This window comes from Culex quinquefasciatus, chromosome 2 (genome assembly GCF_015732765.1).
Source record: "Culex quinquefasciatus strain JHB chromosome 2, VPISU_Cqui_1.0_pri_paternal, whole genome shotgun sequence".
Classification (NCBI taxonomy): Eukaryota; Metazoa; Arthropoda; class Insecta; order Diptera; family Culicidae; genus Culex; species Culex quinquefasciatus.
This window is the reverse complement of record NC_051862.1, coordinates 68,926,897-68,943,121: the sequence shown is the minus strand read 5'-3', so window position 1 is coordinate 68,943,121 and position 16,225 is coordinate 68,926,897. Positions and strand designations below refer to the sequence as shown.

Here is a 16,225-nt window from a genome sequence, read left to right as displayed (position 1 = left end):
TTCACAAAAACGGCCATGTATAGCTTGCGACATGTCAAAGAACATGGTTTTGCATCGATAAGTTCAATGAAGTTAGCCAAATGATGCTTGGACCAATTGTGGCCTTTCTCACAAAACTGCCAAGTATAGCTTGCGGCATGTAAAAAAAAAATTGTTTTACCTGTTTTCAACGATTTACGATTTTTTTTAATTACGCAGTTTTTTACAATTAAGTAACGACAAATGGCAGTGATTTGAAACTATTAATGCATTTTTTCGATGCATTTTTTTCAGATTTTACGCCAAAAAAAGCATCCAATTTAACATAAAAGTCCCTGTGACACCAAATTTTCAAAACAACACCATTTCAGGCTGCAAATTATTGAATTGCACGTCTTTTTTTCGAATGTTGAAAAACGAAAGGGATGACGCCACTGTCAAGAGATATCGAAAAATGGACCTCGAATTCGAAGGAAAAGATTTGGCTGGAGCTGGTGGAGAATGATCCATTTAGGTTGTGACTGTGATTGTTCTGTTAAAAACATAGTATGTTTTAAACTTATGTTCAAAGTATCGGAAAACACGTTAAATTGAATGTTGTAGGCAACGAAACATTTATTATGTTAAACTTGACGTCAGAGCAATTAGTAGAAATCATTAATCATGTTATCGTCATAAAACGGTAGATCGAACCACTGCCACTCACGTGATGCCGAACTGTTGACGACATATCGAACGCATCGTCGCAGAAAAAGCCTGAAAATTAAACATATGAAAAGATACCAATAAAAATTATCAAAAAACAAAAACAAAATCACTCACATATTTTTCTTCTCGCCACAATCCACAATCGGGTACTGCTTCTTGTAGCACTTGTCCCTCACAGCAAAGTAAAAACTGCCCAGCCTGTTCGATAGCGTAGTGTTTATCTTCTTCAGGCACTGCTGAAAGTCTCGATCGCACTTGCAGTGCAGCCGCGTGAAATAATCGTCGTTCGTCAGGCCATACTTCATCTCCCCAGCCGGGATATTGTCACAGTGATCGTGATCACGGCAGCATTTGTCCTCCTCCTCGTGCTTGCCCAGATCCTCGTAGTCGTCGGCCGTGTTTCCGGGACCGCACCATTTGGTACCTTGTCAGGAAATGTTTTTTTCATATTCAGAAATTCTTAGGAATATATCGAAACTCACCCGGTAACGTCAAGTTGATCCTCTCAACGGTGCGATTCGAACGCGGTTCTTCGCTGTTGTTCTCCGAAATTTCGTTAGCTTCCGAATCAAACGGTTCAAAGTTCCTCAACACTTGCCTAGCGGATCCATTCCCAATGAGAACGAAACTCCAAAATATTGGTAAAATACTTAAAATTAACATTTCTTCAAACTATTGCTAACAATCCGTTAGAATGCCTCGTGGTCGATTGAGTGAGTGCCAGAACTAATGACGGACTCGACGGAACTTGAGCATTTATACATACCGGAAGAATTGGCCACCCGCGGGAACGATCGTTGGAACATCGTTATCAAAGTTTGGCGAACCCGGTTCAAAGACATCTCACGCTGGGTGAAACAATTGAGGCGCCACATGTAGAATGCAAAATAATTCGCTAACTAGGTAGAACGCGATAGTTGATTTTGAAACAAAAGTTGCTCCATAGTGCTCCATACTAAATGAAATGCCAATTTTTTTTTGTGAACTTTTAGAGGTTAAACTTTTGGTCATTGTCAAGGATGGTACCCAGTTTGTATCAGCCGTTTCCCTAAAAAATTATTTCTTCGCTGCTAGGCGAGCATCGATCATAAAAATCACCAAAAATCCATTTTCCAACTACATTTTTTGATCTTTGAAAATCATTTGAAGGAAGAACTCATACAATTTCTAAAAAGGGTTTGAAGATTGGATTGTTTTTTGTAATTTTCCAATGTTTTTAGAAAATGTTATTTTTTCAGGGGTCATCTTTGGCTGCGTATTTTACTAACATTTATATCATCGGGAATATCATCGAGATTTACTAAATACAGTAAATTTTATGCAAAATATGTATTTTAAACAATTTTCCATCAAAATTTGAAAATTAAAATTACTGGTTGTGCTTCGAATCCCGGACACTGATAAAAACTGATGATTCTAAATCCGGACACTTTTGTTTCGAATTCCGAACACTCGTTTTTGCTAATGACACAAATTTAACCATAGTTCATAAATCTGGCAACTCTGGTTTAACATGTCATCTGGAAAAATGTTATAATAAACTTCAAATTTGCCAACGTTTTCAAAATCAAAATCAATGATTTTTTGAATTAAAATTTACATCGCAAAAATACTAAATAATATCTTGAAAAAGAGAAAAATAGTTTGTAATTCCAAACATGGCTAAATTTAAACAAATTCATGTAGAAAAATGGCCATCACATTTGTGGTATGAGAAAAAGAACGAATATATATTAAAAACACTTTCATCAAAGTTGAAAGATAATTTACTTCTTAAAGATGTGTTTAATCGATTCAGAATCCTGTATAAACTGCTTCCATTTCTATGCACGTTATGTAAATTTTCTTGTGCATCCTAAAAAATCCTAAGTCCCTTAATTTTGACCTTTTGATTGGTTTGGATTGGTATTCAAATTGCTCAACCCTCTACTGCCCAAATTTTTTTCGGAAATATTTATTTTTCCGTGTTCAGGAGGTCATTTTGAGCAACTTTTGTTCTACGAAAAACTTTACTTCTCTTGTTTTATGTTTTTCTTGTTTTATTTTTAGTATTTTAATTTGCATTTATCTTGTTTAGTTTATGTTTGTTGTTTTTTTTTTTGGCCTATTTTGCCACCCAATATAATTACATTTTGCCTATCGATTTTTTCACGTTTTTACTGTAACTTTTTCATTTTTTGCATGTTTTTCACATTTTCTGCTATTGAATGGTACCATCATAATTTAAATTGCAAAAAAATGACTAGAGACATAGTCTGGGACACTACAAAAATTACTGCATACTTCTTTTTAATGAAAATATAGGAAATGTTAGTAAAAAACACAGCCAAAGTTGACCCCAAAAAAATTACATTTTTCGAAACATTGGCTAAGTCACATAAAACAAGTTAAACTTTCAACCCTGAAATTTTCTAAAATTTTAAGAGTTCTTCTTTCCAAAGCTTTTTAAAGATCAAAAATCGGTTGGAAAATTGATTTTTGGCGATTTTTTAGATCGAAGCCCGTCTAAAGCTTTTGCACTCAGATTTTTCTTACAGACATTTTAGTATCTTCAAAACTACGGGAACTATCGATATATTTTATTATTCATCCCATAAGCTACTATTTCCATAAAGATTTAAGGGTTACATACATGTAAAAATCTCAATATTTCATATTTCCGAATATTTATCAAATCCTTTAAAAAGATGAATTTCAATCACTCCTGAAAATTCACGAAGATATGTCATGATATAAGCGAGAAGAAGACTTTTGAATTTTAAAGTTTTGCCATGCGCAAAGCGGACTGTCAAACTTTGTGAGCGTTTTTCTCTGAACACCAAGTTGATTTACGGGTACCACGATATCTCGAGATGGTATGGACCAAATTGGCTGAAATTTTGGGTGATGACTCCCAAGACATATCCCGAAGCCCGATTTTGAAATCTTGCATTTTCAAAAAATAGAAAAATCAAAAACTGGCGATTTTTTTATGAAAAACATAAAAATATTTTTATCTTTTTTCAAAATAAACTTTTTGACAATCGGCCTTCGTCATGCACACGGAACCGGTTTAATGAGGCTTCACCAAAATTTTGAGCCGATTTGGTCAAAGCAGTGTTGAGATATCGTGGAACCCGTTTTTTGAAACTGCTAACTTCAAATAGCTATTTATCGGCATTGTTACAACCAAATGTCTTCAAATTTGTTTTGATATTAAATGAAAATGTATATTTCAATGCCTTGAAAACAGATTTAAAAAAAGTTTAATTGTGTGCTCATAACAGCCTCTGCCATTTTTGGCGATTTACATATATGTAACCCCTTAAAGCAAAATTTTTAAATTTTTATAATCAAATTATTTCAGAATTGGGTCCGTAAATTCAACAGTTTAAGAATAAGATGGCAACAACTTCCTTGGTTGCTGTGTACCCTTAAAGAGTATCGCAAACATTACAACTCCAAGCGAAATATATTTGGAGATACCGTGGAGAATTTCCCTTATCCTCTTATAAAACTTGTTTCCCCCCCCTAGGCGGTGGAGTTGGAAGCGACTGCTTTGGACGATCTCCTCAGTTGGAAAAGTTGTTATTTCTTATTATAAATTTCTAGGAAAACCTGGGGAATCAATTTATACACATGACGAGATCCAGTCTGTAATACACCAAAATCAATGCCTTGAAGTGAAGCGAAAATATTTGTTTCTGATCATTAAGATTACAGTTTGTTTTATTTTTTAAAATTGAAAATTGGATTACTAGTTGTTGAGATATCAGCATTAGAAAAAACAAGTTTATCTTTGAGTCAGTTCAGCAAAGTTGTTTTGTTTTTTTATTAGGAGAATGTATGTCAACAAATATTGTTTCAATTTTCCAATCGATTTAAGGAAATTTAGTGAAATGTGAAATCAGTTGAATTATTTGTCAAAACGGTTGAAATTATCTCAAATTGTGTTTAAATTACTTTTTTTTCACCGTGCCCTGCACAGACATTAGGAGATTGCTTAAGTTAAAATCCCATCGAGCGTTAAACACGAGACCAGGTTATCTGTGACACGATAGAGAGAAGTTCTTCGCCATGATAGCATAACATCCCCAGACTTCTGAGAGAGAACAGAACTGTCACCGGATCCTTGTAAAAACTCAGCATCCGGAGACAAGGGGATGATGGATGAGTGATGGCTAACAGACAGTTTCAATTTGCCGGCTGTCATGATTCTAATGGCCCCTGCCGCATGCTAATTTATTCCGATTTCCACTTTGGGAAATTTCCTTTCCAACAGCGAGGGGCGTCATTATCCTGTGAAAACAAAGCACAAGATATTTGAAAAAAAAAAGTCGAGCAAGAAAAGCTGAAGAATTTAAATGTGTGTTCAACCTACATTATCCAGTTATCTCGGTGTATGTCGTTCGGAGATTATTCGAGATTTCTTCTTGCGAAAAAGTTGTCTTAGTTTTTTTTCTCTTCCTCTCCATGTCACAGATAAACTGCTCATGCAAATCGTATTACTCATACCGGGGACGACGGGAAGGAATGTGAAATCTCGCCGGAAATGTAGATCATTTGGTGTGTGCACACACACACACTCGCACACCCCAGGAACAGACCATTTCGGAACACGACGTGAGGTTATGTCTCCTGAAGACACTTCTATCTATAACCGTATCGCGCTCCGTTTGACTCCGTATGGGGATAAGCTTTCCCGGGCAGATAGAGAGAGAAGAAAAATACGAGGAAAAATCCTTGGTCCTGGAAAAATTCCAGCACACACACGCACGCGACGAGCGAGAAGGGAAAGAGTGTTCATTCATAGTCACACGCTTAGCTGCCTTCGAATGGAATAGTTCAACATCCGTATTATGGATGCTGGTTCTTTGGGGAAGAGCAGCGGAAGTTGCTGCTGATGAAAGGAATATCTTGGGTGGGAATCTTCTCTGTGTAAACGTGGAAAAAAGGGAAATGTAAAGACTTGCTTCAAGAGTTGAACTCTCCAAGTATTTACATTTCAATTTGCGAGCATTTTTGATTTCGTGTATTTTAAAGTAACTCTTTTGCAGCACGACTTTCAGGTTTGATCAAAATGACATGGATTTTTTAGATCTGCAATTTTTGTGATTATTTAAAAGTTATGAATATTTTTAGTAATGTAATTTTATCTTGATGATGAATGTTTATGATTAAGTTGACTTTAATTCGTTCAAAAGCTATTTTATATTCTTCAGCAACCATGGAAGTTGTTGTATTCTTATTCCAAAATTGGAATACTTACGGATCCGATCCTGTAAAATCCAAAACTATAAGGATTGTTTCCGTAAAGGTCTGGTTGATGTGCACCGTTAATTTATGTTTGTAATTTATTCAAACTAAAGCAAAACCGAAGAATATGTATTAAAATAAATGAACTGAGTTGAAAACATTCAAAGAATTATTCTCTATTCTGCAAAACATAAAGAATCACAATATACTAAAGACATGAAAAAAAGTTTTGCTACTCAAATTCATTCTCAAAATTGATATTTTTTTTTTAATTTTGTAAATCATATTTCACATAATAATTCTTGATTGAAATGTAAGAATAAATCTTAGTTTAAATAGTGCTTCAATTTTCTTAAATAAGAAAAAAAAAACCTAAAAAATCATTCTAACCAGTTCACTTTCGACATCGATAACATTTTCTAGTCTAAAATTAAATAAATTGCAGAAAAATATGTTGAACTGCATTTACTGCAATTTCATGAAAATTACCTTATTATTTTTTAAGGTAGACTGACAAAAACATAGAAAAATATTTATTTTTTGTAGATTTCCAGAAAATTAAAAGTTTTGTCAGGGCTATTTAATTCGTTTTTTTTTCTGTGTTTAATTACTATTTTTCGGGCTGGAAATAAAAAATGGCCATGTAAATATTCGAAAACCTGAACATTGAGATGAGATTTTCTGATCAATTTGGTGTCTCCGACAAAGTTGTAGTTTATAATTGAGACTTTTCTGAAAAAAGGTACATAAAAACTAAATCCCTATTTTTATTTGACTTTAAAACTCTATAATTTGAATACGCATAATACGTATTTTATATTTTCCTAATTTTTATATGTTTTAGGGGGGACTTAAAAAAAGCAAAATTTACAATAGAGTATACTGCCCATGTTCGCATAAATGTCCCATATGCAAAAACAGCAAGCTGAGAAAAACGCATTTGAAGTTTGTCCCATACATAAGGCTACGTGTTAAGTTTTCATGAAAAAAACTGGATTTCCTCTTGATTTCTAGAACAAAGTACTGGATGTTATAGGCTCTTTTGAAAAAGCACATAATTTTGAACTAAACTGCAACAATAACTCGAAATCGATGAAAATGCATATGGGACATTTATGCGATCAGGGGCAGTATAGGATGGTTCAAAACCTGGAACCGGGTTTTTTTTTGAGAAAATTATTTTTTTTAATATTGTAAAACAAAATTTTAAATATCATTTTTCTGCATAATTTTATTTACAATCGATTTACTTTACATTTCAAAGTAAACTTATGTTTACCATTTTGACGTTATAGGCATTTTCTAATCTAATCATCTAATCAGACCCTAGCGCAGCCAATCTTTCGAAGGGATCCTGGAGAGTGCCTTAGGTTAGATGACGCCTAGCACTCTTCTTGTCATTTATTAACATTTCGACGTCGTCGTGCTATCTTGTCGCACCCGCCATTTTGACGTTCCGAGAAAAACGCGTTTTAATGTTTGACCATGAATAAACGAAAAGTAGAGCACGCAATGTAAACAATAACAATCGCGTTTTGTTTGGCTGACCATTCTGTGCATTGTCCCAAAGTTTGGTTGAAGTTGGTTGCTGGAGTCCCGAGTTATAATTACAAATGTTTACGGTAGTCTAGCTTGTACGTGCGACAAACGCATCCTGACTTTCCTGGCCTGAAATCCCTTTGGCCTTTTGTCGCACTTACATAAATTTTCATGGAGTGACAAGATAGCACGACAAGATTGAAACTACTTTCATATGTAAAGTGACAAAAATGCACGGAGTTTTTCGGTTTTTGTTGAATATCTCAGGATTGAAATCGAATTTTGGGGATCTGTGAAGGTCAAAAGGTGAGGCATTGTGAGCTGCACAAAATGGCGTTCTTAACTCAATTTGGCCCAAAATGCACGTACGACAAGTTAGCACGATGGCGACGATTTGTAGTGCGCCATTGCATTAGAATGCATTGAAACATCACAAGCGTTAAAGCGGCCAGGCCTACTGCGTAAAGCCGTATCGCAGAGATGACTCGTGATTGGGTTGAGTTTGAGCACTGAGTGTTCGAACAACAACACAATTCTGAATCGACAGGGGAGGAAGAAGCGTGGGGACACACCACCATACGCTCCGAGATTTTTGGTTGTATTCGTTGGGAGCACCATGCTAAGAAGGTTTGGTACTCCGGGACCCTCTGGGATGGGACATTGTATTTCCACGAATGCCCTGGACACTATTTGCCGTGGTTATAGCGCCACAACTCGCTTTCTGAAACAGTATTCCTAATTCCAGTCCACGCTCACCAAGTCGTCATGGCCTAGTGGTTAGCATTTTGCTTACCAATCCAAAGGACGGAGGATCGAACCCGCCTCGAGCGACGTTATAGGCATTTTCAGGTGATTTTTTCAAAATGTTTAATTTGTTGCCATTAAAAGATACTTCATTTTTCTTCAAAATCCTAATAATAACAACTTGGCGAAGACACCAAATCGATCAGAAGATTCTTTCTCAAGATACAGATTTTCGAATGTTCACATTCTCATTTTGTATGACCAGCACGGAAAATCGTTTGGAGCCAGGGTTGCCAGATTGCCAGATAAATATGGGAATGCCAGATTTTTAAAGTGTCAGCCAGAATAAAGATTCATCTTTCTCAGTGTCAGATATTGACTGATTTTGCCCGATTTTTCACTTTATGCTAATTTTGAACAACATTTTCGATTTTTATATTGAAATGAATGAAATTAGTTGAAAATAATGCCAATATACTGTATTTTTCCATTTAAAAAAGTAAATTCAACATTTTTTTGAATCCTTCCCCTTCACCATTCAGAATTATCAGATTTTCAACTGCCTAATCGATAATTTGCCAGCTTTTCATATTTTGACTTGGTAACCCTTGCCGTGATAGAACTAATGATGCAAAATGGCTTCCTTTGACAATGTTTCATCCAAATCAAAAATACAAAATTAAAAATCTCGAAAAGAAAAATTGTATTACTATGGATTTCCATTCCATCTGTAGTGTTCAGTTCAATAAATCCAATCAAGCTAAAACCACACATTCGAATAACATTTCATCCCAAAATTATCCATCCTGACCTGCAGCGTACCCAAAATTCAAATTCATCTTAAAATTTCCCACAGCATCCCGGCAAATGCTCGGCCGCACCGTTTAAACTTCTCTCATTATCAATTCCTCGTCTTCTGTGTTTCTTCCAGGTTCCGCCTCCCCTCTCCATCATGCATTGTCTCTCCTGCGCCGGAAATGGCTAGATAAACATTTCACTCTAAAGGATACAACACCACACTCCGGCCGGGCGACTGGCTGGCCAAACTGTGAGTATGCGACCATCTTCCCAGACCGTCTTCCTGCGGCAAAGTTTTGCTCCACAGCACACTTCCGAATTTAATTTGAATTTATTTTGTCCCTCTGCCAAGAGATCACAGCCCTCTTCCTCCTCCCACTTTCTGCAACTGCACTCGAAAATTTATCCTTTATGGCGGTATAATGTCCCACACAAAACAACTGTGCGAGAGAGAGAGAGAATCCCTGCATCGCCACTTCCGGCACGTCCAACTTTCTCCCACCTCACCCATAGTGCACGTGGCTCCCTCAAAGCGGGCGAGAGCAAAATAAACTTTATCGTCTTCGTTCCGGGTTTAAGTGAGCGAAAGCTCGTTCGTCTCGTTCAGGAAACTTTCCTGCTGCTGCTGCTCCACCTCCCTTGGTGATAGTGAGATAATTGTAAGAAAAGCACTTACCTGGCCCAACTACAGCACTCGGCGAGCACCACTTCCTTCTTCAAGATATTCCAGTTCCAGGAGTACTCTTGTGCGAAATTGGTTTCATGAACTTCGGAGCGAAGGGGCTCGTGTGTAGATACTTATTAGCAGGATTTAATCGTGTTAAAATGTAATCGATTGAGTAAAAGATTTGCTTCAACTTCAACGAGAAAAAGTTGTTAATGGGAAAACATTGGAATTGATTTAAACCACGTCTGAAGAATAAAAATATGAAGATCTAGAATGATCTACTTCATTTTAAGCCATTCAAATGTACGAAGTTCAAACTTATAAAGTGAGGTAAAAATACTTTTATAAAATCACTAACGAGGAAACACAGTTACAATACACGGCAAATTTGCTGCAGGATAGTGAACATGGATCATAATAAACTCATCCAAGCGTTCGAAATGCAATAAATTTCCGCTCAAAATGCATTCCCAAATGGCTCACTCTGTTTTATTATAATGTGAATCAAATTTGCATCATACTCCCCAAGCGTCCCAAACAATTGATTCCACTTCCTCCCCTCTCTCCTCCGCTCCACTATTTAACAACCCACCATAGTCTCATTCACGTGGAGCCCAAATTAACCTAATAATTCATCCAAAACCTCATCGCCTCCCTCCCACATTTTATGCATCCAGCTCACGTGACACGTGAAACTCCTCCCAGCAGGTCACTGAGGAAAAATTAAAAGTTGACTGACTTTGGCGTGATGAAGGGTCCCACTGCGGCATATTTTCATTGGGCTTCATTGTTATCACACGAACTCACACACACACACACACGGCTGCCTCGTTCATCGTGGTAATTTACGACAAACGACACGTAAAGGTGCCCCACCTTCCCCACCCTCCGTTTTGTTACTCTTGGGTTACACGGTTTAACGGAGAAAAATGGTTCGTTACTGTTGAATTTAAAGAAATTGAACTAAGGGGTTACATGAGCATTTCCAGCTCAAATCAGGATTTTTTCTGGTACTATATAAGCCATTTTTGTGTATATGGAGCCAGTTGCTCTCGATAGTGACATTTGAGAAGGGCGTAAGGGTTTTAAATATTTTTGAATTTTGTAAATTAAATATTGCTGTATCTCGAAGCCGTTGCACTGTATTAAAAAGTGGTCAAAGACAAACTTGTAGGAAATTAGACGAGCTTTTTGAAAAAATACACTGAAAGAAAAATACACGCCAATTCTATAAGATTTTTCAATTTTTAAGATTAAAAGTTAAATTTCAAGGTGATGTCACGATTTTTTTCGTTCAAAATTTTTGTGAAAATAGCCTGAAATGCAAGCTTCCCATGCGCCAGTGCCAACGCACACCGCGGGTTTGGTTTTCTAGCTTCGGTACGTGCCTGAACCCATTTATGTATTGGTATCTTGGTACATCGTACCAGCGCACCACGACACTCTCGGCTCGCCCCATCGGTTTTGTGTCTGGCACTCACCCATGGCATGAACCCAGCGTGCCGTGGTACGTGTCGTGGTATTGAACCCGTTTTGTACCGCCAGCGCATACCACGGCACGTACCTCGGCTCGTAATGAGTGAAGCACCTTGGCTCATATACCGGGTTCATGCCATGGGTGAGTGCCAGACACAAAACCGACGCGGCGAACCGAGAGTGTCGTGGTGCGCTGGTACGATGAACCAAAATACCCTCGGTTCGTGTGAGTCGGGTACGGGTGTAAACCGAACAAAGCAGGCGCAAAGCAAACCCGAGGTGCAAGTGTACCGCGTGTACCGCACGGTGCAGGGAAGCTTGCTGAAATGTGACAAAAAGACTCACGGAAAATGTAGGATGTCTCACCTTAAAAATACAAAAATCATTTACTAAAACTATTTTTTTGAAAAGTGGTCTAGACGTCAAAATTTTCAAAAACCGACAGTGGGAATCGATTCTCCAGACAATTTTACATAAAAGTCTCCATATTGACCATTTTCCTTTGTCCATTCCTTGTGAAGGTACAGCGGTTTTAAAAATAAAAATGTTGAAAAAATAGGTTTTTTTGGTGGTTTTTGGCAATTTCTATATGACGGACTTGATTTTTCAGTCTCGAAAATATTTTTACCGAAAAGCTCGTCCAATTTGCCATAAGTTTGCCTTTGGAGTATTTTTTTTTTTCGAAAATACGAAGTTTTGTGAAAATGTTGAGTATTTACCATTAAAACATTATTACTATCTAAATTTATGAATTTTTTTCAATCATCTGATATTGTAAAATACTGAAGTTTTTGAGTATTTTTCGAAAATACGTAGTTTTGTGAAAAAATAGTATTTTACTAAAAAAAAATTATTTCTTTCGAAATGCATGAAAAATTTCCAATCATTCGATACCCATATTGTAAAATACTGAAATTTTGAGTATTTTTTTCGAATATACGTAATTTTGTGAAAATTTTGAGTATTTTACAAAAAATAGATACATTTCATTTTCAAAATATAGGAAAACAGGTGTATAATGCAGTTTCACACACTTTTTCATTCAACCGTGACTCGTAGAAAAATTTTGAACTTTTTTATTTCCCCCATGTCTCCCATATAGCCAAAATCCCATAAGCTCTGTGCTTCAGTTAGGCACTGAGCCGTGCTTAACCGAGGTAACTGCACGAATCAAAACCGAGGCGTGCAAAACCGGGGCATGACTGTAAATGTAACCCCTTTTAAAAACATGTTGAAATTTTCATAATTTGGAAGTTTTGAAAGGTAGTTACTGGTTGAAAATCTAATTTTAAATTAGTGATCAAAATATAAACGTCAAAATATAGGATGCAAGAAAACATTCATCGTGTATCGTGTGCCTAAATGTGTCTTTAAATATTTTTTTTAAATTTATTCCCGAGATAATTTCATCAAACAACAACGCAAATCCCATACATTACTCATCATGAAATTATTTCATATGGATATTTCAATCTGGAACATGTTTTTTCGCAACAGCATTTTTTCGTTAAAATTTAGATTTTTGAAATCCAATGATTGTGAGACAACCGTACGTGTGTTTTGCATTCTACAATTAATTTATGATTAGAATAATTAACCACCTTGGTCAGAGTCGAGGGACATAAATTTAAAAAAGTATACATTTTCCTAAAAATAAACAGAATTGATTAATTTCATAATCTTCAACAAGCCATGCATGCACGGTCTGTCATCCTGACGCCATCAACCATTATTTTTCGGAAACTACCACCTGCAGTTTCGTGCTAGACCAACGACAGTATGACGCCTAAAGGCTTCAAAACCAACAAGTAGCAGATTCTTCCACAGTAAAAACCGCTTAGTTCTTGAAGATTCAAAATTTAATTGTGTTTATATTACATCTTTTAGGTGTAATTTTACATAAGTTTATTCACAGGAGGGTATAAAACTACCATGTTTTTTTATACTGTGTCGTTTTGTAGCTGTGATGGCCGTTGACAGGTCCAATTTGGGTGAACGACACGTGCAGCAGGGGCTAGACAACGCTATTACTTTAGCCAGCATAAAACAAATGCTCTGAAAGCGTGCTTCCCCTTAATACTTTGTTCGAACGGAAATTAATTTCAGGGGTAAGCTTTTTTGCCTTTGAGTTGATGAAAGCTTCATGTTATTAGATTTTTTTGAGAAGTTTGCTTTGTTTAGTAGATTTTGGAGAGTGATTGATTTCTTTTATTCAACATCTGCCTGCCAAATCTATTCAAAACATCAGAGACAGTTAATCTTTTCAATACGTCTACTTATACAATTGCGATTTTCAACCTTTTCACCACACGAACCAACCAGCTGAACCGTTCTATCTAATGCTAACGCGGCAGCCACGCGATAATGCAGATTCGTGACTGAATGAATTAACCCTTGATATAAAACATTTATAATTTATTGTTTAATTCTAGTTTTAAAATTGTTTTATTTGAAAAACGTGAAAAATATAAAAAGTACACTTGGAACATGAATAAAAATTAAATTGAAGCAAAGTTAACAAAACAAAATAAATAACGTAAAAGCTAAGGGTTACCTCCTTGGCAACTGCGATCCAGCGAGCTGCAAAATTCCAAGAGCTTCCGTGTGCCATTTCGCCAGCGATGCATTGCGATTTCATATTTTTCATCCGCTGATTAATTAAATGTAGAATAGGTCGGAAACTGTCGGAAAGTTCTCCCATTAACGGGGCGAAACGGCTGGTAGTTGACAAACTGCGACGAGCTTCCAGCTAAAAGTTAGAGTTATTAGAGTAGGAAAGTTGGTTTTCACAAGTAAACGAAGACATGCCAACTTGCACAATGATAAATTCGAAAAAAATGATTATGTAAATACAAATTGAATAATCTTTAATATTTGCATTCAAATTTATCTGTTTTTATTACAAAACCATATTTAATTGCTTCAAATTTAAGTTTTTCCGTTTTTTACTGTCGTGACAAGTTCGAAATTTACATTTTCGAGAATGGGCCAGAACTGGCACGGAGCACGCGATTGCAGTCAAAATGAAGTTTTAAAGAAAGGAGTAAAAAAAATTATCGCACATAACCTCTATTGCCTTGGTGCAGGCATGGCCCGGCCTTGTCAACTCTGATGGGTTGCAATAACGATTATCGGAACGAGCTGAAACCATGCATGTGCACAGTGGTTCAAAAGCCTGTTTTGACGAACTTAATTGATTAGAGCAAAAAGTAAGCATTTTCGTGCTTCGACATGTTCTACAATTTTGTTCAACTTTGTCATGGCCAACTTTTGATGAAATTTGTTTTTCAAAATACTCATCACAGTAGGCTATGGAATTTCTAACTTTTGACAGTTAAGAGATAGAGCTTTGGTGTCTTCGGCAAAGTTGTAGGGCTGAAAATTTCCACAAACTTTGTTGAAGACGCCAAAGCTCTATCTTTGCGTTGAATACCAGTTTTGGAACCTTTTTCATAAATCCCTGCCAAAAAAACAGTTTTTTGACTAAAACTATGTTGAACATTGATTTTAGCCGATTACAATGTTCAGAAGAGTTGTCAGTAATATCAAAACAAACAACTTTGTCGAAGACGCCAAATTGATAGGAGCTATTAAGATGAGTTATAACAAGATTTCGTGATAATTTAGCTAGTTTTCGAGCTCGGTATACAAATCCTCGGGCAAATTTGGGCAAAAACCCATACAATAGGCTTTAAGTATGACTATTCCACTACAAAATGTCGGGTGAATCATTCGGCCGAAGGTTTACGGTCATAGATTTCCGAGCATTTGAATTTATTTTATTTTTGATGACTATTTAAATGCATTTAGGACACTTTTAAGGCACATAAGCCATTTTTGCGATTTATTCGGACACACGAGGCGTGTAGGCCAGACTCTTGTGAAAATTTTGATGCATTAGAAGTCTGTTTTTGAGGCTATCCAGTGTATTTTTGGGAATATCTTCGAGAAAAAATTCCTTCCAAAAGAGCTAATCGGCGAATCTAGACATCTAGTCAACGTCATAACGTTAGTGTTGTAAAAACAGTAATTTATTTGAAACATTCATATTATTAATTAGCCAATAGGTTCCAAAGATAGACTACCAATACATCAAAATTTTCACAAGAGTCTGGCCTACACGCCTCGTGTGTCCGAATAAATCGCAAAAATGGCTTATGTGCCTTAAAAGTGTCCTAAATGCATTTAAATAGTCATCAAAAATAAAATAAATTCAAATGCTCGGAAATCTATGACCGTAAACCTTCGGACGAATGATTCACCCGACATTTTGTAGTGGAATAGTCATACTTGAAGCCTATTGTATGGGTTTTTGCCCAAATTTGCCCGAGGCTTTGTATACCGAGCTCGAAAACTAGCTAAATTATCACGAAATCTTGTTATAACTCATCACATATAGCTCCTATCAATTTGGCGTCTTCGACAAAGTTGTTTGTTTTGATATTACTGACAACTCTTCTGAACATTGTAATCGGTTAAAATCAATGTTCAACATAGTTTTAGTCAAAAAACTGTTTTTTGGCAGGGATTTATGAAAAAGGTTCCAAAACTGGTATTCAACGCAAAGATAGAGCTTTGGCGTCTTCGACAAAGTTTGTGGAAATTTTCAGCCCTACAACTTTGCCGAAGACACCAAAGCTCTATCTCTTAACTGTCAAAAGTTAGAAATTCCATAGCCTACTGTGATGAGTATTTTGAAAAACAAATTTCATCAAAAGTTGGCCATGACAAAGCTGAACAAAGTTGTAGAACATGTCGAAGAACGAAAATGCTTACTTTTTGCTCTAATCAATTAAGTTCGTCAAAACAGGCTTTTGAACCATTGTGATGTGGGGTAATAAAACTGGAATAAAATGAGGGAAATTAAAGCAACCGGAAGAATTTGGGATCGTTCGGTGGAACTGTTCACAAGCTTAACATAATTCTCGTAAGCAATCGCTCCTAACTGCATCCGATTTGCTGATGTGAAACTATTCAAACAACTAATTTTGCAAAACTTTAGGCACGCGTTGCGTTATTTTTTTTTAAACTGATAACTAACTTTTTTGCAGTATTTTACGTATTGTTCTTTATTTAAAA

At 36.3% G+C, this 16,225-nt stretch overlaps 1 protein-coding gene across 1 annotated transcript; it reads right to left on the bottom strand.

Moving 5' to 3' along the window:
- Positions 1–569: 569 nt before the first annotated feature.
- LOC6032389 (phospholipase A2) lies at positions 570–1,350 on the bottom strand. The gene is made up of 3 exons (XM_001842944.2): positions 1,170–1,350; positions 802–1,111; positions 570–735 (listed from the first exon to the last, which is right to left on the bottom strand). Exons 1-3 carry the CDS (start codon positions 1,348–1,350, stop codon positions 624–626), a joined length of 603 nt encoding a protein of 200 aa, XP_001842996.2. The 3' UTR covers positions 570–623.
- Positions 1,351–16,225: the final 14,875 nt, after the last annotated feature.